The 26,968-nt window shown below is 41.0% G+C and overlaps 1 protein-coding gene across 1 annotated transcript in view; it reads right to left on the bottom strand.

Moving 5' to 3' along the window:
• Positions 1-26,968, bottom strand: part of LRMDA (leucine rich melanocyte differentiation associated) — a 1,415,555-nt gene that overhangs the window by 592,997 nt on the left and 795,590 nt on the right. Inside the window, exons 3-4 of the mRNA XM_073595197.1 lie at positions 15,888-16,014; positions 10,515-10,654 (exon numbers count right to left, since the gene is read on the bottom strand). Coding sequence (XP_073451298.1) covers positions 10,515-10,654; positions 15,888-16,014 — 267 coding nt within the window. The remainder of the gene's footprint in view (positions 1-10,514; positions 10,655-15,887; positions 16,015-26,968) is intronic.

The raw sequence follows: 26,968 nt of genomic DNA, 5'->3' as shown, positions 1-26,968 counted from the left end.
AATAAGAAAGAGACTGGGGCAAAAATGGCATCCATGAGAGAGTTCCAAGGCCAAAGCCACTGCTGACCAAAAAGAATGCAAAGGCTCATCTTTACCAAAAAACATCTAGATTATCCCTAAGACTTTTAGGCAAATATTCTGTGGACTGGTGAGACAAAAATGTAACTTTTTGGAAGGTGTGCGTCCTGTTACATCTGGCATAAAACGAATACAGCATTTCATAACAAGAACATCATAGCAACAGTCAGACATGGTGGTGGTGGTAGCGTGTTGGTCTGTGGCTGCTTTGCAGCTTCAGGACCTGGATGACTTTCCATAATTGATGGAACCATGAATTCTGAGCTTTACCAGAAAGCTGGGCTGGAACGATGATAATAATGGGGGATTTTAACTACCCAGAAATTGACTGGAGTAATGGCACTGCTGGGACAGTTAAAGGGCAAAAATTTATAAACCTATTACAGGACAATTTTTGGTCCAGTTTATTGAGGCCCTAGGAATGAAGCACTGTTGGACCTGGTAATCTCAAATTTTTCTGAGGGCTGCTCTCCAGGATTTAGACTGGGAGGGAATATTGGCATCGATAAACACAGAACAGAAATGGGAATTCTTCAAAAAGGCTGTTTGGGACCTCACTGCAAAGTATATTCTCATGGGCAATAAGTTTAAAAGGCTAAAAATAAAACCTATGTGGCTCACGGTCAAAGTTAAAAAAGCTATAAACAATAACAAAAGAGCTTTTAAAAAATATAAAAATGAATACTAGTGTCGTTGAAATGTTACAAAGAATTTAACAGAATATGTAAAAAGGAAATCAAGGATGCAAAAATTCAAAATGAACGACATATTGCAAAAGATAGTAGGACAAACCCCAAAAAAATTTTCAAATATATTAATAGTAAAAAGGTCAGGTCTGAGCATGTAGGTCCTTTACAAAATAATCTAGAGTGGGTGACTGGGGACAAAGAGAAGGCTAATTTATTAAATACTTTCTTCAGCTCTGTGTATACAAAAGAGCATGGGGGAGCTCATGTCCATAACGGGGGTGGTATTGACACAGCCCTGAATGATCCACAATGGCTCAAAAGTGATATGGTCCAGAAATATTTAGACAGAATAAAGGTGGATACAGCACCTGGACCTGATGGCATCCACCCACGGATCCTAAAAGAATTGAACTCTGTAATTTCAAAGCCAGTGTATCTAATTTTTAGGGACTCATTAATGATGGGAATAGTACCACTGGATTGGCCTTGGTGTGAACGTGGTGCCTATATTTAAAAAGGGATCAAAGTCTTTACCAAGTGACTATAGACCTGGTAGTTCAACTTCTATAGTGGGGAAGATACTGGAGCGTTTAATAAAAGACCACATAGATGAGTTCTTGCTAGAAAAAAACATTTTAAAGCAACAGACAGCATGGATTCATGAAAGACAGAAGTTGTCAGACAAATCTGATTTCTTTTTATGAAGAGGTAAGTAAAACCTTGGACAGAGGGGTGGCTGTGGATGTGGTATACTTGGATTTTGCAAAAGCGTTCGATACAGGTCCGCACACGCGGCTCATGTGTAAGGTAAAGTTCACAGGCTTGGAAATATCAGTTTGTAAATGGATAGAAAACTGGCTAAAAGACAGAATTCAGAGAGTAGTGCTTAATGATTCTTACTCTGAATGGTCTAAGGTTATCAGTGGTGTACCCCAAGGTACAGTGCTGGGACCCTTACTTTTTAATATCTTTAGAAATTATATTGTGTCTGGGATCAAAAGTAACATTTCTGTCTTTGCAGATGACACCAAGCTATGCAGTGGAATAACGTCCTTGCAGGATGTCTCCAATTTACAAGCCGACTTCAATGCACTGTCTAATTGGGCGACTATGTGGCAGATGAGGTTTAATGTTGAGAAATGTAAAGTTATGCACTTGGGGGCTAAGAATATGCATGCATCATACATGCTAGGGGGAGTACAGCTGGGGGAATTCGTAGTGGAGAAGGATCTGGGGGTTTTGGTAGATCATAAGCTCAATAATAGCATGCAATGTCCAGCTGCGGTTCCCAAAGCGAGCAAAGTCCTTTCTTGTATTAAGAGAGGTATGGACTGCAGAGAGATATCATTTTGCCCCTGTTCAAATCATTAGTAAGACCTCATCTGGAATATGCAGTTCAGTTTTGGGCACCAGTACTCAAAAAGGATATCGGGGAACTGGAGAAAGTGCAGAGAAGGGCAACCAAACTGATAACAGGCATGGAGGAGCTCAGCTATGAGGAAAGATTAGAGGAACTGAATTTATTCACTCTTGAGAAGAGGAGAATAAGGGGGGATATGATCACCATGTTCAAATATATAAGGGGTCCATATAGTGAACTTGGTGTTGAGTTATTCTCTTTACGGTCAACACAGAGGACACGGGGGCACTCTTTACGTCTAGAGGAAAAGAGATTTCATCTCCAAATACAGAAAGGTTTCTCCACAGTAAGAGCTGTGAAAATGTGGACTAGACTCCCGCCAGAGGTGGTTCTGGCCAGCTCAGTAGATTGCTTTAAGAAATGCCTGGATACTTTCCTAAATGTACATAATATAACTGGGTACAGACATTTATAGGTAAAGTTGATCCAGGGAAAATCCGATTCTCTCTTGGGGGATCAGGAAGGAATTTTTTCCCCTGCTGTAGCAAATTGGAGCATGCTCTGCTGGGGTTTTTTGCCTTCCTCTGGATCAACTGTGGGTATAGAATTGGGTATATTGGATTGTACTATATTTTTTATTTTATTTATTTTTTTTTTTATGGTTGAACTGGATGGACTTGTGTCTTTTTTCAACCTGACTAACTATGTAACTATGTAACTATGTAGAATGTCCGGCCATCAGTTCATGACCTCAAGCTCAAGTGCACTTGGGTTATGCAGCAAAACAATGATCAGGAACACAACAGCAAGTTCACCTCCAAATGGTTCAAACAAAGCAAAATTTAGGTTTTGGAGCAGTCGATACCAATACCCCCAGAGTTGGTAAGTGAATAGGACATTCAGTAGCTCTGCATACAGGATCAGAGTCACAGGTGCCAGTACGGAGTATAGCATTTTCCAGCTTAAAGTGGTCCTAAAGCCTCAAGTTTTTTTTTACCTTAATAACCTTTTGCGTCACAGACTTTCCCCCTCACCTCCCTATATTTACCTGAACCCCATTGCGATCCAGCACTGTGCATGAGAGCCGCGGCTCTCTGGGCTTTGTCCCTCATCCCTGGGCAGTTTGATAGCCATCGGCTCCCGCTCCTGTCAATCAACTCCAGTGACGAGGGAGCGGGGCCGAGTCCCGTTGTCTGTGTCAATAGAAGCAGCAACAGAGCTCGGAAACATGCCCGCACAAGAGCCCTTGTGAGAATCAGTTTCCTATTGGGTGTACCAGAAAGGGGGGAGAAGCCAGGAGCACTGATGGGGGACTCAAGAAAAGGAGGAGAATTCTATTGCGCAGAGCAGGTTAGTATAGATATGTTTGTTTTTTTCTTTTTTTTTTTTTTTTTAATCCTTTACAACCACTTTAAAAAAACCCCACCACCGCTGATTTATGTATGGATATAACTGGCCCCTGCGTGGGTGAATTCTTGTTTTGTACTTTTCTAAAATCTTCAATAAAAATGTATTGTACCAAAAAACAAACCCTGCTAAAGGACAACATATCTCATGGTACCCTGCTGCCTGCAAGCAGTGATTCCTTTACTGACTCCTAAAATCCCCCCTCCCCCTCGTAGTTCAGACAGCAGGCTCTGTGAAATGTGTGACACAGGGCATTGTGAATATGTGCTTATAATCACAGATGTTTGGAGCCAGAGAGGTGCAGCAGTAGGTATGTACAGCCACTCTTAGGAATACATAGTTGTATGTGCTTGTACTCGTGTAATGCCAAGGAGTCTCTGCATTGGTGTTTCCCTACACATGCATGCACGGTGTGTTTCCCAAATGTGTTCAGGAAACACGTCATATGCACATAGCCTAGTAACTGCACCAGCATTTACGCAAGTACAGGGGGTACAGTCGTTCACTTCTTTGGCCAGCTGTACACCCCAACTATGGCACCCCAGCTATGCAAAAATGCTGGAAATGTTAAGATTGGTATACTTTAAGCCTGCAAATGTCTGTGTCACATACTTCAAGTAAATGTGTGGGATTCTTCACAAAGTTAGTTTCAAGATCATTCATATATATAATATGAGTAGACTAGAAGTAATTGAAATATAATATGAAAATGACTATATGATTTAAAATTTTGCTCAATTATACACTTTTGTTTAACTCTGTAATCATAAATACATATAATTTTACATGTAATTTTAATGTATTTTTTTTTCTATAGCAAGTATGAACATACCTTAATCCAGTGGTGTCTCTAGGGGGTGGCTTGTGGGGCTATAGCCCCGAATCTGGGGCCCATAGCCCCGAGTCTCAGCAGGGGTCCCCAAGGGGAGGGGAGGCTCTCTGGGGACCTTGATGTAAGTGGGGGGCTCTCTGGGGACCCTGATGCAGGGGGGAGGCTCTCTGGGGACCCTAATCTAAGGAGGAGACTCTCTGGGGACCCTGATTTAAGGGGGGGGCTCTCTGGGGATCCTAATGTAAGGGGGCCTTGTTAGGGGTCCTAATGTAAGGGGGGACTCTCTGGGGATATACACACACACACGTATATTATATACATGTGTATGCCCGCCCAAGCATACGACTTTCTTTACTACGTTGCTATGGGCTCTAGCCCCAGATCTTTTGTAGACCTAGCAACGCCCCTGCCTTAATCTGACTTGATATCATCCTTTTGCAGTCCCCTTGCAGGAGAGCTTAGAGAGGGAGATGGAGAAGCAGTTTAAGGAATGTGCCACAGTGCAAAGGGGCATGCTGATATGAGAGAGAACAGAAAGACAGAGAGATAAGCTCATAAGTGTGCTTCTTCTCGTTTTTCTGTTCTAAGGGTGGTCTGAGGAAGAGACATGCAAGTGAAAATGAAACTGTGTGTCAGAGCTGTGTAAATTTCAGGACTGGATGGACAGAAATACAAATAATTTTGGGAGGTAAACCAGCTCTCACATATGTATTTCATCTTTGTATTTAGCTGTTTACTGGAGATCAGCTTTAGGAAACATATATGGGAACAGATACTGACAAACTATAATATCATTGGTCTTTGATTGCTGTATTTTATTTTTATATTTTTTATATTTAAATTGAACCGAATAGTCTATCTCCTCTTCCTTAAATGATACTTTGGCAGGTCTGAGAGAAACGCTTACAATTTCTGTGTCTACCTTAAGAAGTTGTGTGCAACCAGACCATCAAGATATATACAATATCCAAGGATGAGTTTAACATGAGTGAAGCTTACTTTAGGTTATGTGTGGTGTCAGTTTCTTTATAAATGGCACAAAGAAAGAGGAGATTGATGTATTATTGGAAGAACTGACAATGCTTGAATGCTCCAACTGAGAATGAAGGTCTCTTGACCATTTCATCTAAACTGTATCATAAAAGAGATCAGTGTTTGACATATACAGGTAAATATGTTCTGTTCCATGAAAACTAAGCAGCAAGCAGCAAAACCTGTACTTAGAGTGGGCCTTTACTTGCTGACATCTTCTAAAACGGTCTTAATTTTACTGACACTGGTTTTAAGCTCATTCTACTCCATTCAACTCCAAAGACATGCTGGTAGGTTACCGTAATTGGATCCTGTCTAAATTGGGCCTAGTATGTATATGTATGAATGTGAGTTAAGGACCTTAGATTGTAAGCTCCTTGAGGGTAGGGACTGATGTGAATGTATAACAGATATGTAAAGTATTGCGTAAATTGACAGTGCCATATAAGTCCCTGAAATAAAATAAATAAAATTAGCATTATTCATCTGAACACCAGGTATGAGAACTGAAAAATTTTCCTGTTTGGAAATAAACCTGCCTCTCCCCCAGGTGTAACTTCAGATATCAGTATAATGTATGTTTTTTTTATATAAAAACTAGTAAATAAAGATATTGACATTAATCAGATAAATATTCACTATGTAATACTATAATTGCATCTCTTTTCATAGCAATTTGTTTCTGTTTGCATTATGTGTTTTTCTAAGTATCTACTGATTGCCTATCACATCTGTGTATCTTAGGGTAAAAAGATGAAATCCGTATGTGCAAGGACCCCCCAGACTATTATTTATAACAATTTATGCAGAGCTTTACATATATATTATACATTCACATCAGTCATCACATGCTCTCAAGCAGGGCAGGACTTAGGGTGGTGGGGGCCCCTGGGCTTGAGTCACTTTCGGGCCCTAACTTCTATACATTACTTTAAACCTTTAGTTTTCTTTTAAGAGCGCTACTCTGATACCTTTTGTCCGCCATTACATCACTGTCTAATACAGACAGGTTTTCTCAACGGCAGTAAACGAGGCACTACGTAACTGCCAATAACCAATCAGTAAACCTCAAGATAAGAATTTAAGGAATTTTAAGGAAAAAAAATATTTAAGGAAAAAAACTTACATTTAAATGCCAATCAATGTAGCCTTGCACAGCGCTTATCTGCATGCTTGTCCAGTGTCATTTGCAGCCTTTTCAGTGTCATTTGCAGCCTTGCCCAGTGACCTTGCAGCCTTATCAGTGTCATTTGCTGCCTTGCAGCCTTGTCAGTGTCATTTGCAGCCTTGCAGCCTTGTCAGTGTCATTTGCAGTCTTGCAGCCTCCATCTGCAGCCTTATCAGTGTCCATCTGCAGCCTTGTCCGTGTCATTTGCAGCCTTGCCCAGGCTGCAGTTAAACTGCAGTGACTTGTCAGTGTCACTGCAGTTTAAATATGGCTCCACCAAGATACACAGAGCCGGTCCTGTGTATCTCAGCTCCTGTCGGCTTTTCTCGGCTCCTCTCACAGTCCAGCCCAGTCCCGCCCTATGATGGACATAACACAGGTCCAATGGCGGGACTGGGTGTGACTGTGAGCGGAGCCGAGCGCCGCCGACATACATACATAGCCGAGTGTACTCGGCTAGCTCCGCTCACAGTCACGCCCAGTCCCTGTGTTATGTCCATCATAGGGTGGGACTAGGCGTGACTGTGAGCGGAACTAGCCGAGTATAGCCGAGTACACTATTAGGCCCCCTATTGGGCAGCGCCCATGGGCTTGAGCCCGGTCAAGCCCAATGGTAAGTCCAGCTCTGCTCTCAAGGAACTTACAATCTAAGGTCCCTAACTCACATTCATACATACACATACTAGGACCAATTCAGACTGGAGACATTTAACCTACCAGCATGTCTTTGAAGTGTGGGAGGAAACTAGACTACCAGGAGGAAACCCACACAGGAAAAAGCAGAACATGCAAACTTCAGGGAGGTAGTGCCGTGGTTGATAATCGAACGGATGACCCCATTGCTGCAAGTGCCAGCCACTTAGCCACTGTGCTGCCCATTGTTATATTCAGCCATAAAAAAAAGAAGCCCTGTTTCTCTGCAGAGAATATACAGCTTTACATAGCTAGCACTGGAATCTGGCCATATTCCAAACAAATACTTCTTTTTAGGCTGCAATTACAATAATTTCTGTTGGCAAATACCATCTCCTGTTTGATTACAGAGGAAGATGCTGCTGCTAGGCACGCTGACTTTTAAGATGAGCCACTTGAAAGGAAGAGTAAAGGAATTTTGATGAAAAGTCTGTATCTTGGAGTACCATCTTAGACCATAGGTTATATTGCCACTACCTTCACATGACAGAAGTGATTTCCAGCGTATCCATATAATCCAGCCTGCTCTGTGAGGCTTCAGTTTTTTAGCAAGCAGTAAGGGGATCACAGAGAAAAGAGGAGAGGAACCTGTGTTCTGTCTTGTACTCCAAGATATGGAATTTACAGGTATGTCAATATTAATTTTATGTTATTTGCACAGTACAGGAAACAGGTATTGATTCTTTGCCCATACTACATACCCATTTCTGCATTTCAGGGGTGAATGGCTGGGCAACAAAATAGCCAAAACAATAGCAACAGGCCTACAGGAAAAAACAAGGGACTAACAGTTGACAGCATAAGCATCTTGCATCTGAGGCACGCAATTCGGAGGCCCAACAGCTACCTGGTGAAGAAAACAGTTATGAAAATATGAACAAAGGATCAGGTGGTAGCCATGCAACCTGGGAAAAAAAACATGCTTGATGCAGAAAAAGCCCAAGAACCCTGTCACCTCTGGAAGAAGGGACTCAAACTCGTTTCCAAGAGCAGAAGGCCAAGCAAAGAGGCAAAATAACCACCCAGTTGGATTCCAGGGTACTTTGTCCCCCTGTAGCGCAAAAAAAGGATGGCTAGCAGGAAGAAAAACAGAGTGAGCCAATGCATAACTACAGCTGCAAAGGGGCAAAGAAGAGGAGAAGGTTCCGTTCTTACTAAGGACCTTTTAAGAGGGTACACCCAGGTGAGAGCTACCCTAAGTGATAGATTGTAGAGTATGGGGGAAGTGATCAGCATGCCACAAAGATAGAGGAGCATATAGTAGGGTGGAGGGGAAAAGCTGTAGTCTTGTAGAAAGAATAGGATTATTTTTTAAATGTATTTAATTTTTTTAAATTCACTGTTGAATTCTCCAGTCCAGTTTGCCATAGTCAGGGCAACTGATAGATTGGCAACAGACTGCTGCATCTGCCAGAGTAAAGTAGGATTTCTAAAGAGTCTCCAAATGCCTACCAACTGAATTCTTGAAGGAGAGAATGCCCTCAGTATGAACAGTAGCTTGTTTATTCAATGCAAGAATGGCTGGGTCCACAGTGGGAACACTTTTTGAATTCCTCTTCCATAAGGTACAAGACAGCAAACATGTACAGAGGAGTGAACATCCTCTCAGAGTTAGACCAATCAACATACTGTATAAAGTTTCTAGACTTTGCCTTCCTTCCTAAGCCTGATGGCGTATGTAAATGTTGTGCAGAACTAGTTGGAACTATCCAGAGACTAATCAGTGAGTTCACAGTGGCCAGCATATGGCCAGAAGCCAAAGGATTAACTTCATGAAATTTCAATGGTGAAAAACCTTCAGCAGCTAAAATGTCAGCGTCAGCCTCCTGCAAATGTAAGTGTAAGTGAGCAGGCAATTCAAGTCCTAATGATTGAATATATTACGAGGGAGCAGAGGCAGAAAAGCGTTTATTGCTTCCAGAAGCGGGAATAGCCTTTGGAATAAATCATAGTTGCAGAAAATTCTGCTTTTGTCAGACAGGCTGCATGGGAGCCAACATCAGGGGGCTGGAATATTGTCAGTGTAAAAACTCTGGAACAAGGGAACAGCTACTAACCTGAGAGGAACTTAAGAGTTTCCTCAGGATCTACTACAGAACTCACAGTACTTGTCTCATGTGCTTCAGTACCAAAGCACCTGCAATTCACCATTGCCAAGTGAGGATCTTCCCCTTCAGGGTACTCACAGAATAGAGGCAAACTGAGGAGGATTCAGCATGTCTGGTGTGAATCTCAACAACCCAGGCTTAGCGCTCAGTTCTTTTGGCTGTGTCACTGAGGTTATTAAGCATCAGGTGAGACAGCAAATTATCATCTTGCATTGTTAGTGGAAAATGGTGTCCGAAATTGTAAAGTGAGGAGTATAAGCACTACTTTACTAGCCAGAGGGGAGCTTCTGGTAGTGAGGTAGAAAAAAAGACTGCCAAATTTAATTAGGTAAACTATAAGGTTGTACTGTAAACTGTGCCTTCAAAACTGTTTGTGTTCTTAGCACTGTGGCGTGCCTCAGAGGATAAAAGAATATAAAGTTGTGTGTACTACAGATCCAAATAACAATTTAACAAGACATGTATAGCCACTGGTATATAAAGATGCAGGGAAACCTTGCTTTGCCTTATTAATGTCACTGGTCCCATCCTGGGTCTAGGCCTCACCCATTACAGAGGGCATTCCCATGAAGGGGTCTTCAAGGACAGGTTTCATAGGAATGAACCACAGTCCTGGATGTGGCTAGCACCCTGTGGCTAACTACATGCAATGCACCATGTGCTAAGGTAAGCGCTTAACACAGGAGCCAATGCCAGAGCAAACATTACAAGTTGGCCAATTGCCATGGGGTCTGGGTACAGTTTCCTAGGTTCACGCCATGGGTAACTAATCAGGAAACTACTAGTGAGCTATAAGGCAATAAGCAGTCAGATTTTCACAGATGTGTCAGTTGAAGGAGGAAAGGAAACTGGGTGAAAAATAGAAAAAAATCTTCTCCAACAGCAGGTGTCCATCACGTAAGGACACTAGTAAAAAACTGTAACCTCATGGTGTGGATGTCCATTGTATGGACATCAAGGGGTTACATAAAACCCAAAATGAATTCCTGTGTCCTGTACTGTGTGGTTAAGATAAGTGACATTTATATTGAAAACAAGATACCTGCACTCTATACCACTTCAGAGATTTAGTGTTGATACATAACAAACTTAAATGCTATATTGTGTTCACATAAAATCAACAATTTAAATTTAAAAGGCCACCAACCTGTATCGCTGATAGTCATCTTCATCTTTCTCTTTGCTAACAAGTTCATTCGGACAAGCCTGGTTACCAAGCAAGCTCAGGTACTCCAAGGATGGAGCAGACACAGCCAGTGAGTCCAGAAAGTGGTCCAGCTCTGTCAGGTATCACAAGAAATGTTAAGGAATCTGCTACAAAACAATCCTCCTTCACCAAACGGTCTACCACACCTTCGACAGACCATCCCTCTGGAATAGCTCCATTTTATGACTGATGCAATGCCAAGCACCAAAGCACATGCAGCCCTTGGCCCTAGGGTTGGGCACTAGTGGTCCTTTAACCAAAGAGGGAAGCTAAAGAAAGGCCACAGACAAGTCAAATTTATGCTGTTTTCAACTGACTTTAAATTGCAAGAGCCTAACAGAATAAATCAATCAGCGATCAACAGTTTCTATGGAAACCTTGAAATAATCCATTTTTTTTGTGGTAGGTTGGCTTCAATTGTTCAACTCTTATGGCACTGAAGGCTGCTAGAAAGTAGGTAAAATCAGCATAACATTTTCTAGTGCATAAGAGTACACAAACACTGAGACCTTTGGGTAGTGAGAATCATTCATGCACAAGTGATAACTACCACAAATTTTGGGCCATCAAAGCTTTGCTCCCTTTTCTCCACTGAAAAAAGGAATGTTTGCTATTCATCTCAACAATTTTCTTGCATGTTAGAAGATCTTTTTGTGTAACAGCACCCACAAATGGAACAATTATTGTAAGTGATACTTTAAATAATCACATAATTAGCTTTTTATTAGCCAACATGGCTTGATATTTTCAAGTAATGCAACCATTTTGAGTGCCGGCAAAAACTGAGTTACTATATGTACAGTTAACTCCAAATAGATAATAATATTTGTGTCATAAGTGCTTGTTATGACAAATAAAATTTCTGCACCATAACAAAAACGTCAGACTTTCCAAAATACAAAAAAATCTGTGATCGTTTAGGGGTTGTTTCCCTTTCTCTAAAAAACAGAATAAACAATTACTAAATTATGTGTGCAATTCAAGCTGAATTGGGGAGAAGCATTGCATCATTCCCCAGCACTTTGGTTCAGATTTTCAGCAAAATATAATTCAACCCTTAATTTTTCATGTTTTCTTTTATGGTTGTTTTCATCTTTTTTTTTTTTTTTTCTTCTTTTAATGACCATTACTACTTAAATACCCCCCCCCCCCCCAAGTACTGATCAAACCACTGGAAGGCATTTACAAAACTAGGAATACCTGGAACAGACAAACATGCATGTTTATGAAGGAAGGAGAAAAGAAATACTACCACACCAAGATTATCCTAAAAGGATTATATTAACCAGGAAAATCCAAACGTTCTAATTATATCTTCCCCAAAAGGGCTCAGGAGGGTATGAGTATTTTTCACCATCCAGTGAACACTCTGCATGAGGAGTGGAACATGTAAGGTCCAGGGCAACCTTTATCTTCTAGAATGTTATCTTTAACTATAGTTATCAAAATTTATTAGAGAATAAATGGCCTGCCATTGTGAAAAGACTCTAAATACAAAAAAACTGCTACCTTCTTCTTCTGTGTTGTCATTTCCTTTTGATCAGATTAAAATAATTAAGGGGAAAATTTAAAGTATTAAATGTGACATTCAGCAAATATTCACTGCAGGTAAATCTTCCTGATGCAAGTGTTTTAAATTACAAAAAATGATTAATCACCCGTGAATGTCACATTCACTGCTTTATAAATATGCCCTAAATGATAAAATATGGAAAAATAATAGATTTTCAACCATTCAAGCAGGGTAACACACAACATCCAAATGTATTTTAGCAGTCTGCAAAAGCTAGGAAAATTAAATCTGTCTTTTAAGTGGCTGTCATGTTACAGTACACCCTTTCCCTTATGTTTAAGGTATAATCATTTGTTTATGATTACCAATAACTTAATTGGTTTAAATTTAAAAGTTTTAAGGTAATATTATTAATGAAAGCATTGCTGTGCTACACGTGGGAAAAGCCCTATCATAACTGGGAAAATTTTAATCTGATAAATAAAACATTTTTCTAAAACTTCCAAGCAGCTGTTCTCTTTTGCAGTCCATGAGATACTGCATACTGTATTTCTACCACCAGAGGGCTCACACAAATATTTCAAATGTTTATTTCTTTATTGTGCCACTTCCTAAAGTCCTTTGATTGTGACTAAACTGCAGAAAAGTTGTTTGCTTCCATTAACAGATTTGTGTCTTTAGTTTAAACATATTGGCAATACTGATTTTATCTTCAAATATGTTTCTACTTTAACATTCTCATATCCTTCCACTAGCTATGTAAGGGAGTAAACTGCAAAACAGGTTTTCTAATGTTCAATTTACTTTTTTGAGTGATGTGTATTAAATATGTATATAAAACAAACACAGTATTTATGCTGACAGCTACAGTAGTAGCACATGAAAGTCAGTTATTTCAACCTAGTTATTTGTATGGCTAATCAACTGTAGGATATTTTAATGCAAGCTGCTTTTAAGTGGAGTACTGTAAGACTATTAAGACAAAGGTCTTGGCAAATCCTTATACATTCAAACCTGCTATTGCTTAGAAATCTGGTATGACTGTTTTTGTTCCATCATGGAATAGGCAGAACCAGCAGTATCATGTTTCCAAGTCTCCTCCATCCCATCTCCACTGACAGGAACAGTTATGATTAAGGCCCTGTAAAGGCTTTGAAGCTTAAATCCATCTAAAATATGTGCACATGATTTCTAATTTAAAATGGGTAGACTTATAATATCTTATTGGGGAGATTTAACACCACTTCCTTACCTGGTGACTACATGGCTATTGAGAAGAATATATTTAATGAGGACACAGACAAGACTAAACATCTAATAGTATAACCTTTCCCTACTCAACCCTTTAGCCAGTGGTGTCTGCAGGATCCCCTAAACATTGTTCTGTGCAGCTAAAAACAGGTAGATTGGAGGACTGTCAAGTGATATTTGGACAGCTTTATTTTGCAGCAAAGATTCTTAAAATTGGCTTTAAGGACATCATTTAAGAATTAAGGGTGAGCAACTGTAGACCTAGACTATACAACAATATTTCTAAAAGACATCAAGAAAGACAACACAGCCTATCAAAGTTTGCAAGGTTTGCGACCAAACACAGTGACTCTGTCTTTATTAGACTCCACACCTTCATCGACCCTATGGAAAGTAGAGTTGAAAATCTTGGAGAATGGACTTAGACATAGACGAACAGTGATGTAAAAATCAACAGTGAACATCAAACATTCAAATCCAAACTTTTTGCTGTAGTTTTGGGTGCTTACAGGCAATTTGAAAGAATGTTTGGCAGAAAATGAGGTTTAAATCTCCATTCACAACAACCATTTGACTTACTTAGACACAGATAAGTTGGGGGCTCTGGAGCAATTCTGGGCCACAAGGCCTGTAGAATTGGAGTATGCTGTCTACTATCAACCTGGTAAAAATCATGCCAAATTCAGTTAGTACCAGTGTGAGGCAAATGTGATATAACAAAGGACTCCAGAAGTTTAGGAATTTTTCTTCACTTACGGTAAGAAAAAGCTTGGATATTGCTCAGTCATAGGACTTTTTCAGGAAACTGAAATACATGGAGACAGAAAAGTAGGTCTGCATAGCTCTAATTTCCCAAGTAGTAAAAAGTCTAGCATGTAGCCATACTAATCCATCACAAAAAAAGAAAATCTGTAAAAGGTTTACTTATTTGATGTTTTCAGTAATTTTCAAGGAGACCAAGCAAAATATTTTTTAGAACAATAAGAACTTACTAAGCAAAAGACAAAGAGTGTTGGGTATGCATGATGTACAATGTAGTAAAGCTAGCAAATATTTCTTCATGAACCCTTCATGTCTAACTGTTCACAAAGTGTCCATTGGCCATTGATATGCACTGATCATTCAACTGATTAGACTGAAAGAATACCAGCTTAGCCTTTGTGGATCTACACATTTTACACTCATGAATGTTAAAAAAAAACCTTGTTAACAGAGCAGGGGCCCTACTTTGATGGGTATATTGTCCAACAATGTATTATCCTCTGTGCAGTAGCTTTTGCATGTTTTAGATTTAAACCTAGCTTGCTAGGGGAAAAGCAATAACAGAAATACCCTACATGTGTTTTTGGTATAGTCTGGCTATACACAATACCATAAACCAATTCATCACCTGTCTACCTATTCTTTGGTTTGACATGTCACTGAGAGGTGATTTGTGTCCTTAAAGTCTTGAAATGGAAGTACAGAAATCCATAGAACAATGGGCTGGGTTATAGACATTTGTGTGTGATAGTCCTTTTGTTCTATACCCTGCTTAACAAGATTTGTGGTAGTTCATGTGCAGACATTCATGTCAACCCTTTTTTTGTATGAGGAAATAGAGACAAATGTAAAGTATGAATGTAGCTAAATAAAACAAAGTCGTTTCTGAGTGCCCCCCTTTGAAATAATACCTATTTTTCTTTTTAGTACAAAAAAACCTACAAAATATAAGCCACACAATATTTTTGTTCCAATTATTCATACACAAGATAAATAGTAAAGATTTAGTAGGGTACATTATTCTTATCTAATAGCAGGTTAGGGTTAAATGTCTGTGATAGTTTATACCCTTGATACCCTTGTAGATCGCCAACTCAGGGTTTTCCAGGGCATGGAGTCTAAGCTTCAGCCTGCTTCTACACCAGGGCCCCTGATGGTGGGGATGGACTTGCAGCAAGCTGGAACCAGGTCACAGCCCCCAGGTATGCCCAGCTAAGGATGCGGAGAGCACTCACATGTGCAGAGTAAAAACAGCAGGAGACAGAAGGAAATCCAGGAAACAAGCCAATGAAGGACGAGTGGCAGGCGAGTACAGACGGTAGACGAAGCATGGGAAGTCAGACACTGAATACACATAATACTAGATAAACAAGATAAACAGGAGCTCAGAGAACTAGGAAGTTGCTCAAGCAACATGGGCTGCACTGAGCATGTGTTATATAGGGAAGCAAACTTGGAGGCGGGCCAGGAAGTGATGGAAGGAAAAGAAAATATAAACCCACAGAATAGCAGGAGATGCCCATAGGTGAGCACAGAAACCATACAACATGTGTGAAAGGAATCAGAGGACTAGGGGAAGCACTGAAGCAAGAAGTAGAGAATTACACAGGCAGGAAAACTGCAGGCCAAGTCATGACAGCACTATTGACTGTCAAGGGAGATCTCCTCGACACAGCTTTACATTTTTTTTTTTAATAATTTACAGAGCCACGTTTCACTTTTCACTACCATACTTACATTATGACATGGAAAGTGATCTACCAGACTGATTTATGTAAAAAGGATATCTGATTCTTATTGGCAGTCAATGTGTGGAGGAATGGAAGTAAAGGGAAGCAAACATGATTTCCCAGCAGGTTGTTGTCCAGTATTAGCTCTTCCAGACAAATGAAACCCTCCAATCCATCCAAAGATCTGTAAGAAGAGAACACAAAGAGAAAAAGAACATGAAACGCAGAGTCACAACAAATATACATGAACTTTGTGGTGCCTAAAACTTGCTACAGAGTATATGTGCTTTTTATATGTATAACAGTATCAGGAGTCTGAAAATCCAAAGAAGACCTTCAAAACAAATTTCAGTGACGATTTGGGCCCCAGTGAATCAGGTATGTTTTCTTAGCTACACACAAAAATAGATCACTGAATTTAATGTAAACATTTAAAGTATCCAAAGCCCAAACTTTTTTTTTAAATTTAGATAGAATAAAGCCCCATACACACCAGTCGAATGCCAGGTGGCATTAACCAGTTCAATAGAAACCAGCCGAAATTTGGCCCGTGTGAACTGCACCCAATTCTACAATGGTCTGCCGACCGGCTCCTGTTCTGCGCAGACCAGAGTGTTCTGTCAGAACAAAATAGAATAGCAGGGGAGATCGCTGTACTAACATTTGATTGTTAGTACAGCGGCTCCAATCTGAGCTGTCAGTTCTTTTTCATGCAACCCGCTGGGTTGAACGAAAAAAATAGCAGTGTGTACTAGGCTTAAAAAATGGTTAAGACCTCAGGCAGATTTATTTTGTGTGTCACCAGTGTCCCATTGGGAAGATGAGAGGAATTTTTCCATTTGGAAGGAGGGAGGAAGTATGAAGAAATTTCCACTGGGGAAATGGGAGGAAGTGAGAGGAAATCTTACCAGAGATTCTGGTAAGATTCTGCTCATCTAATATAAAAAAAATATACAAAAAAAATCTTAGTCCTATCCATTATAAAGGAAGAAAGAAAACACATACCAACTATACATTCCCAAAACATTGTATTTGGTTTTCTAGGCTTCATTCTATGTAAAGATAATATATTAAAACGGTTTTATCATGAGCTTTTGAGTTGAACTGTTGTGCAATGGGCTGCTAACCAAGCCTCAACCCTGCTCTCCAGCACACCGCACAACATTATTTTAATGCTTTGCAAAACCCAGCAGTGGCCAGTCATAAAGCAGATGTCTCACATATGTTGCATATATAAGTGTTGTTCATAACAGCAGAGTTGGAAGGGAGATATACTTAACTGCCTACTGCCCCACTTACAGTAACAGAACAATAGGGAGCATTTTTTTCAGGATCTACAAATTCATTGGGGTTCAATTAACAAAGGGAAATAGCCAATTTGTATTCTGTCTACATGGGGTAGGTGATGAGACTTGGGGAAGGCATCGTACCCACAGATGAGGTTTGCAAGGTCACCTATTGGGATGCAGGAACTCATGAGCAGAAAAGAATGTTACTACACTGTTTGTTTGTTTTTTAATTTTTAATTTAAAAGCAATATTTTTTCTTTGGGGTAATGTTTTTTACACAAATAAAAGCCGATCATTGTAAGCATCCCTGTCCGTGGTAAATTTATCTCAACACTCTAACTGCTACATTTGCAGGAGAGAAGGTACTGTTGAAAAACAACAGACTTCCTGGCTGAATCACCAGGTGAAAATCAAGGAGAGAAAGCCTAAAAAAGAAGATTAATGCAAGATAATAAAGGTGCTTTAAGATACTTGATATTTGTGTAACATTTGCTCTATACACCGCAAAATACTAAAATGTAGCAAGGATGTGAAGGGCCTGAATTTGCAAGATTGGCTCATGTACACCCAAATCTAGCAAGGTTTAGGATGCCTGCCTCCAAGTACACCAGAAGTTGTACTGCTCAGTTGCTTCGCACAATCCAACCTAGTAAGTTGGATTGAAGTGCTAAATTAAGTGTAAGCTAGTTCAGCATGAAACGATAAATAGTAAAAAAAAAAAAGAAAGAAAAAAAAGTAGATCAAAATCAAACACTTTTAAAAAGCAGGAAATATTCTAGGTTACATTTATTGTCTATAAACTTAAACAGCGTGTGGAACATTATAAGGTGGTAGAAAAGGATAACCAACAATGTCCCAAAATCTAGTGAGATGTATTTGTCAATGTCTGGCATCTCCAAGCACCTAGTCTTTTGTAGACCCAACCTCCGTTCCCAAGATAAATAAGGCTGTCACAGTTCACCTTCAATCCCTGGGCACAAATTTAAGATGTCATCCATCATTCACGCCTGAGTAAATACCAACCACCCCTCTCTGCCTACTCCCCTGCAACATCAATAAATACAGTGTAGGATTGGAGGGTATAATTTTGAGCTTAACTCATTCATAGTTTAGCAGAACTTATTGGCTGTGAATATTTATTTTCCATCTATGTCTGTCCAGTTCTTCTCTTTTATGCCATTTGAAGACTTTATAAGATCCTCTGTTCAAAAAAAGTGCATCATGCCCAGTCAATAACACATATTTGTGCACTATAAAGGCATCACAAAAATCTGCAATGACAGTTTACATTTCAAAATAAAAATCTAGGACAACCAGTTTGATATGTATAAAAAGTGCAAAGCAATCTGATGATTTTAACTACAAACGAGAATACCCACTACAGTGTTAACCAGTCAGGTAATACAATAAATAATAGTTTAATACTTGCTCCTGAGGAGGACCTTATTTATCACAATGACAGCTGGAATATGGCTTGTTGCTCTGAACGCAGTTAAATTATTATTTTAAAAAATTTCACAGCATGGTGGCTTAGCAGTTAGCACTTCTTCCTTGCAGCACTAGGGTCTTTGGTTCAAATTCTAACAGGACATTACCTGCATGGAGTTTGCATGTTCTCATGTGCTTGTGTGGGTTCCTCTGGGTACTCTAGGTTCCTCCCACACTCCAAAGACAAAGAAACGCTGGTAGGTGAATTGGTTCCTGTCCAAATTTGTCCTAGTATGTACAGTGAGGGAAAAAATTATTTGATCCCCTGTTGATTTTGTACGTTTGCCCGCTGACAAAGAAATGATCAGTCTATAATTTTAATGATAGGTTTATTTTAACAGTGAGAGACAGAATAACAACAAAAATATCCAGAAAACTACATTTCATTAAAGTTATAAATTGATTTGCATATTAATGAGTGAAATAAGTATTTGACCCCTTCTCAAAACATGACTTAGTACTTGGTGGCAAAACCCTTGTTGGAAATCACAGAGTTCAGACATTTCTTGCAGGTGGCCACCAAGGTTTGCACACATCTCAGGAGGTATTTTGTCCCACTCCTCTTTGCAGATCCTTTCCAAGTCATTAAGGTTTCGAGACTGACGTTTGGTAACTTGAACCTTAAGCTCCCTCCACATATTTTCTATAGGATTAAGGTCTGGAGACTGGCTAGGCCACTTCAGGACCTTAATGTGCTTCTTCTTTAGCCACTCCTTTGTTGCCTTGGCCACGTGTTTTGGGTCATTGTCATGCTGGAATACCAATCCATGACCCATTTTCTTTTCTTTTTTTTTTTTTTTTTTTTTCAAATAACAGGTTTTTTTTATTGAACATAAAAGCAAGTGAATAAACAGAACACTGACACTGTAATGCACAGACTTCAACAGACCAGCAATAAAGCCAGTATACATCAAACGTTAGTAAATAATAAACCAAACAGAAGGGATTCATAGCTGGTTCCACATAAGAGTTAGTAGTGGACAAGTAGGTTCCGACATGGACCTCAGCAAAAGCCAAAGAGGAGAGAGAAAAAAGAACACAGTTGGGAAAAGAAAGATAGGATAGGGTGGGGAGGGAGGGAGAGGAATGGGGAGGCTCAACCACCAGCTCAGGGTGGGTCCTCTCGTCTATGCCACTCTTCCCAGACTTTGTCATGTGCTTCCAATCTATTTTGTAATCTAGCTGTATTTTTTTCCATCAGCTCTATGTCTTTTATTCTGGTGTATAAGTCTGTTTGGGTGGGCAGGTCTTGTAGTTTCCAATGGAGGGCAACAAGGCATCTCGCGGCCGTCAGAACATGTCTAAGCAGTTTTTTTGAATGTTTGGGAATCTGCAGAGTAGAAACTCTAAGGAGGAATGATTTTGGAGTTCTGGGGACCTGTACTCCTAGAAGGCGAAACAGTAAGAGCTGTGTCTCCGTCCAGAAAGGCACTATCTTGGGGCAAGTCCAATAGACGTGATACAGTGTCCCCCTGGCTCCCTGGCAGCGCCAACATCTATCTGAGCTGGAAGGGTAAATGGCATGGAGAACATCTGGCGTCAGGTACCAAAAAAAAGTATTTTGTAGGCGTTCTCCTTGTAGAGCGTGCAGAAGGAGCTCTTTGCTGCCTGAGACCAGATCATCCGCCACGTTATCTCTGGAATTTCCTCTCCCAATGCCTTCTCCCAGCGAAGCATATATGCAAGCTTACCCTGGGTGGAAAAGGAGTAGGAGTTTAACAGCCGATATATATCTGAAATTAAGCCTCGGCGTGCAGAGCCCTCCAACATCAAGCTCTCAAAGGGCGTTGGCGCTGAGAATTGGAGGTTCGGGGCAAAAGATTGGGCATAGTGTCTTATTTGCAAATACCCATAAAACACCTGGAGAGGTAAATCAACATTTTTTTTGGAGTTCAACGAATGAGAGCATCCTGCGTGTACAGGGTTGCACTAAATAGACAAAGTGGAATAAATTCCGTGTCGCCCATGGCGAAGACATCTGATGTGTAAGACCCGTAGGCATTCTGGGGTTATAATGGAAGGACGTTAAAGTTGATGTAAACCCGAATTTTTTTTTTTATCATACTGTAGAGTATAAGAGTTCCTATCATTTGAGCCCAGTCTTGCCACACACAGTTAATCCATCTCTGGCAATCCTCTATATTGTTCAGTGAGACAATTCTTGACAAACTGAGAAAAACTTTGTCAAATCCTCCCCCTTGCTGTGAGTGACAGGTGATTTACATATCTCGTGCACTAGCCTAAGACATGCATTTTTTTTTTAATTCCCTCCCCCACTCCTTTCTTCAGCAGCTCTACAAGGATTGGCTGTTCCACACCTCACCACGATTTGGCATGCTGAAGTCATGTGGTTACTTTCCTGTCTTTTCACTGGATGTTAGAGATCATAGCAGAAATTCAGCAGAAGTTCAGTGTTAGAAATACACAGGAGAAAATGCATATTGACAAGGGGAGTGTAGAGGTGGGCGGGGAGTCTACTGACATCACGACTCCACCCACCGAGCTCCAGACAACAGACCCACCCACAGAATCTGCAGTTTTTCGGGTATCATAACAGAGAGAGGGGAGACATTTGATAGGTAAAGATACAAGCAGGAGGCATGTATATCCTTATAGATAACCCCTATGGCAGTAGTTTAGAAAGGATGACATTGGGTTTACATCCACTTTAAGAGTGATCTCTCTGAGCCCAGCTCATGTACTCAGGATAGTCTGCGCCAGAGCAATCTAAGGTGGAGCATGGGACCTAAAAGCCGGGCCGAGTCCACCTCCACGTTTGCATTCCAGAGCAGGCTATTTGGATGTGTGGGTGCCAGCCATATTTTTTCGATTTCTGTCCATCTGTTGTAGGATCGTTGGGGAAACCAGGAGGCCAGGGCACGTAGCTGGGCAGCTTGTTAATATTTATTTAAGTCAGGAAATGCCAACCCACCGTCGGAGCGCAACGTCGTCAGGACTGACTGAAATATTCTACGTCTCCTATAATTCCAGACAAAGCGCACTAAATCTGCCTGGAGTTTTCTTAAGTCAGCATATGGAATTGGGATGGGCAGTGTTTGGAAGAGATAAAGGAGTTTGGGGAGGATGGTCATCTTAACAGAGGCCACCCTCCCCAGGAGGGAGATATGGTGAACCTTCCATTTCTGTAGCAGATCCCTTATGGACCTGAACAAGGGAGGAAAGTTAGCTCGGTATAGGGTAGCGTAAGATGGGGTGATCTGAATTCCCAAATATTTCAGGGCTGTCGTCTTTCAGTGGTATGGAAAGCATTGCATTACTGTAGGTGTTGGGTCTCTGCTGCTGGGATATTGATAGGTAGAGCCTCCGATTTAGCCGCGTTTATTTCATAGCCAGAGAGGGATCTATAGAGGTCAAGTTCGGCGTGTAGGTTGGGTAGCGAGGTCCTAGGTTGGGTCAGGGTAAGTATGATGTCATCTGCAAACAGTGCTAGTTTAAATTCCCTTCCCCGCACCAGGACCCCATGTATGTCCGGGTTTCTACGAATGGAAGCCGCCAGGGGCTCAACACACAGTGCAAACAGTAGTGGTGAGAGTGGGCACCCCTGGCCGGTCCCATTCGCAATCAGAAAGGCAGAGGACAGGGCAAAGGGGGTCTTAACCTGGGATGTGGGATTTGTGTATAAGTGCTCAATAGCTTGTAGGAAGGGGCCCCGAAACCCCATGCATTTCAGCGTGGCGAACAGGAAAGGCCAGCTAAGGCGGTCAAAAGCCTTTTCGGCATCCAGCCCAAGAACTAGAGTCTCTAGTTTGTCCCTCTTTGCCACATCTATTAAATCAATAATCTGTCTCGTATTGTCCCCTGCTTGAGGGAAGGGGACAAAGCCCACCTGATCCTCATGTATCAAAGAGGGCAGTATCAGGTTCAATCGCATCGAGAGGAGCTTAGTAAAAATTTTCAGGTCAGAGTTTAGGAGTGCGATCGGCCTGTAACTAGCGCATAATGAAGGATCTTTGTCGGGTTTGGGGATTAACGTGAGAAATGACCTTTGCATGTCTGAGGGAATAGGGGTTTGCTGAAGAAAAGCATTAAACAGCTTGCACAAATGTGGTAGGAGAATTGGGAAGAATGATTTGTAATATTCATAGGGGAGGCCATCTGGGCCGGGGGATTTATGTGATGGCAGGATCTTAATGGTGGCTGTCAGTTCTTCTGCTGTAATAGGTGCATTGAGGGAAAGTAGGTCAAAACACCTGAAGCTTGGGGATACCACTATCCTCCAGGTAGTGTTGCAAGCAGTCGTTCAGGTCAGGGGGGAGGGGATCGTGTGGGATCTCGGGGTCACTGTATAGGGCTGTGTAAAATTCCTCAAAGGCTTAAACTATATCTTGAGGGCGTGATAGGAGGGCGCCCCTTCTGTCCTTTATTTGGCAGGGGGTAGTCATGTGGGAGCGTTCTGACAGTTTGCGCACCAATAGAGAGTGGGCTTTGTTACCTTTGTCGTAGTAGGTTTGTTTTAATCTAAGTAGTGCCTTCTCTACTTGGCCTATTGCCAGGTCTCGGAGGGTAGTCCGTAAGCAGACAATTTTTTTTAGGAGAGATATGGATGGTGAGGATTGTAATTGGAGCTTTAGGGCCCTAAGGCTCCTTTCGGCTCGGAGTTTAGAGGCTTTTGCATCTTTCTTCATGGCCGAGGAGATCGCTATACAGCGTCCCCTGAGGACTGCCTTGTGGGCCTCCCAGAGAGTGGAGGGGGAAATATCAGGAGTGTCATTGTCAAGGAAATAATGCTGCAATGCAGACTCTAGTTCCGATTTAGAGGGGATGTGTTGGAGGAGGAAGTTGTTTAATTGCCAGTTACACGGTTTGCGGGTAAGGGTACCTATTTCCTAGGTCATAATCATGGGGGCGTGATCAGACCAGGAAATCGGTAGGATCTGGGCATCCTTAGTGGCACAAAAGGTAGCATTGTTGACGAAAAAGTAGTCGATGGGGGAGTGCATGCAGTGGGGGGCAGAAAAGAATGTGTATTGTCTATCTCCCGGATGTAGGGCCCACCATGTGTCGAATAGGGCATAACGTCTGGTGATTTGGAGAAATAATTTAGAGTCCCTGGCAGCTCGGGTTTTCGTGTCTGTGGGGTTCAGTACATGGCAATCCAGTCCAACCGAGTGGGATAAGTTAAAGTCCCCGCCAATTATCAGATACTCGTTAGGGGTCCTAAACAGTCCATGACCCATTTTCAATGCCCTGCTTGAGGGAAGGAGGTTCTCACCCAAGATTTGACGGTACATGACCCCGTCCATTGTCCTTTTGATGCTGTGAAGTTGTCCTGTCCCCTTAGCAGAAAAACACCCCCAAAGCATAATGTTCCACCTCCATGTTTGACGGTGGGGATGGTGTTCTTGGGGTTATAGGCAGCATTCCTCCTCTTTCAAAAAGGCGAGTTGAGTTGATGCCAAAGAGCTTGATTTTGGTCTCATTTGACCACAACACTTTCGCCTAATTCTCCTATAAATCAGATGTTCATTAGCAAACTTCAGATGGGTCTGTACATGTGTTTTCTTGAGCAGGGGGACCTTGCGGGCGCTGCAGGATTTCAGTCATTCACAACATAGTGTGTTACCAATTATTTTCTTGGTGACTATGGTCCCAGCTGCCTTGAGATCATTGACAAGATTCTCCTGTGTAGTTGTGCGCTGATTCCTCACTGTTCTCATTGTCATTGAAACTCCACAAGGCAAGACCTTCCATGGAGCCCCAGACTGAGGGAGATTGACAGTTATTTTGTGTTTATTCCATTTGCGAATAATCGCACCAACTGTTGTCACCCTCTCACCAAACTGCTTGGCGATGGTCTTGCAGCCCATTCCAGCTTTGTGTAGGTCTACGCTCTTGTCCCTGACATCCCTAGACAGCTCTTTGGTCTTTGCCAAGGTTTAGAGATTGGAATCTGATTGATTGCTTCTGTGGACAGGTGTCTTTTTACAGGTAACAAGCTGAGGTTAGGAGCACTCCCTTTAAGAGAGTGCTGCTAATGTCAGTTCATTACCTGTATAGAAAGACACCTGGGAGCCAGAAATCTTGCTGATTAATAGGGGTCAAATACTTATTTCACTCAATAAAATGGAAATCAATTTATAACTTTTTTGAAATGCGTTTTTCTGGATATTTTTGTTGTTATTCTGTCTCTCACTGTTAAAATAAACCTACCATTAAAATTTTAGACTGATCATTTCTGTGTCAGTCGGCAAACATACAAAATCAGCAGGGGATCAAATACCTTTTTCCCCCACTGAATGTGTGGTAGGAGCCTAATGCCACGATTGGACATTCTGACCACGAAATCCTGGGATTTTTTTCTGATGGATGTTGGCTCAAGCTTGTCTTGCATACACACGGTCGCACAAATGTTGTCGGAAATTCCGAACAACAAGAACGCGGTGACGTACAACATGTACGACGAGCCGAGAAAAAGCGTCGGAATTGTGTACACACGATCCGAATTTCCAACAACGGATTTTGTTGTCGGAAAATTTGAGATCCAGCTCTCAAATTTTTGTTGTCGGAAATTCCGACAAAAAATGTCCGATGGATCCTACACACGGTCGGAATTTCCGACAACAAGCTCCCATCGAACATTTGTTGTCGGAAAATCCGATCGTGTGTACGCGGCATTAGATTGTAAGCTCCTTGAGGGGAGGAACTGATGTGACTGTACAATATGAAAAGCACTGCATAAATTGTTGCTGCTTTAAAAATACCGAAAACAAGTCTAGTGTGGGGTTCAAATACAGAAAAATGCAAAGTTTGTTCCAAGCACAACATAAAGAAGGTTACAAAATGAATATTAATTTCCACAGTTAGGGCTGTTCAATAAAGAAATGCAAAGGAAAGGCAAGATGTGCAAGTGCACAACAACAAAGCAATAGATTAGATTTCACTTTACTTGAGTCAAATCAGTGAAAGCATAACATAACATATTGGTTGTGGCATGTAAATGTATGTTGTGCTGCGCCTGCCAATAAGATTACACAACATGTTTAATATAGAGCTGGTATTAGGGTGCTGCTTACATCTCCAAATGGAATGAAAATGGCTGTCCTATGATATGCATAGCATCTTAATACACAGTTTGAATGTCGAGTCACTACCAGCACCACACAGCTCAACAAAAGTCAATTTAAACGTCGACTGATTCAGTTGGAAAATCACTTTGGTGTGCCAGCACTAGACTGATTGAAGGCTACCACTTAATAGATAGGATAGTCTAGGATAGGCTTGTAAGCAATATCTGATTAGTGATAAAACTAAAAAAACTAAGTAATATATTTAATATGACCCTTAGGTTTTCCAAATTAGGCACTGACATCTTTATGTTAGATTTCTCTGAGTAGGTGATTATAAAGTGTGGGTCTGTTTTCTCCAAAAGTATACCCCATTTCATGATGTAAAATCCATACATTTCACACACTTTCAGACACAGTTATTAATACAAACTGAAATATTTCAACCTTGATAAAAGTTCACAAAAACTATTTTCTCAACTACTTACAGTGCCTGGAAAAAGTATTCAAACCCCTTTAAATTTTACACATTTTGTCATTTTACCACCAAAAAACGTAAATGTTTTCTCGGAACATCTTTGTGAGATGTTCAAACCTTGAGATATTTTTTTATAACCTAACCCTGCTTTAAAATTCACCACAACTTTATCCCTAACCTGTCTGGTGTGTTCATTGGCATTCATGATGCTGTTTGTTCACTAATATTCTCTAAGAAACCTCTGAGGGCTTCACAGAACAGCTGTATTTATACTGAGATTAAATTACACACAGGTGGACCCTATTTCTAATTAGGTAAATTCTGAGGGCAATTGGTTCAACTAGATTTTAGTCAGGGGTATCAGAGTAAAGGAGGCAGAATACAAATGCAGGCCACACTCAGATATTTATTTGCATAAAATTTTGAAAACCATTTATAATTTTCCTTCCACTTCACAATTATGTGTCACTTTGTGTTGGTCTATCACATAAAATCCCAATAAAATACATTTATGTTTTTGGCTGTAACATGAGAAAATGTGGAAAATTTCAAGGGGTATGAATAATTTTTCAAGGCACTGTACTGTATGTGCAAAACTATGCAAGGAAGAATAACCTTACTCCGTGGACTCTTCCTCCTCATTTGGCTCCCTCTGCTGTCAATCACAGCCAGTGAGCCAATGAGGAGAGATGGGGTGGGACCGAGCCGCAGCTCTGTGTATAAATAGACACACAGAGCCGTGGTTCGTGAATATGCCTGCTTGGGTGCAACCATTGCAAACTGCTTTGCTCTGGGGGCACTCAGCAGGAGGGAGGGAGCAAGAGCCTCAGCGAAGGGACCCGAGAAGAGAAGGATCGG

Source organism: Aquarana catesbeiana, linkage group LG08, assembly GCF_042186555.1.
Source record: "Aquarana catesbeiana isolate 2022-GZ linkage group LG08, ASM4218655v1, whole genome shotgun sequence".
NCBI lineage: Eukaryota > Metazoa > Chordata > Amphibia > Anura > Ranidae > Aquarana > Aquarana catesbeiana.
Note: the sequence above shows the minus strand (reverse complement) of the source record. Positions and strands in the feature narration are given on the sequence as shown.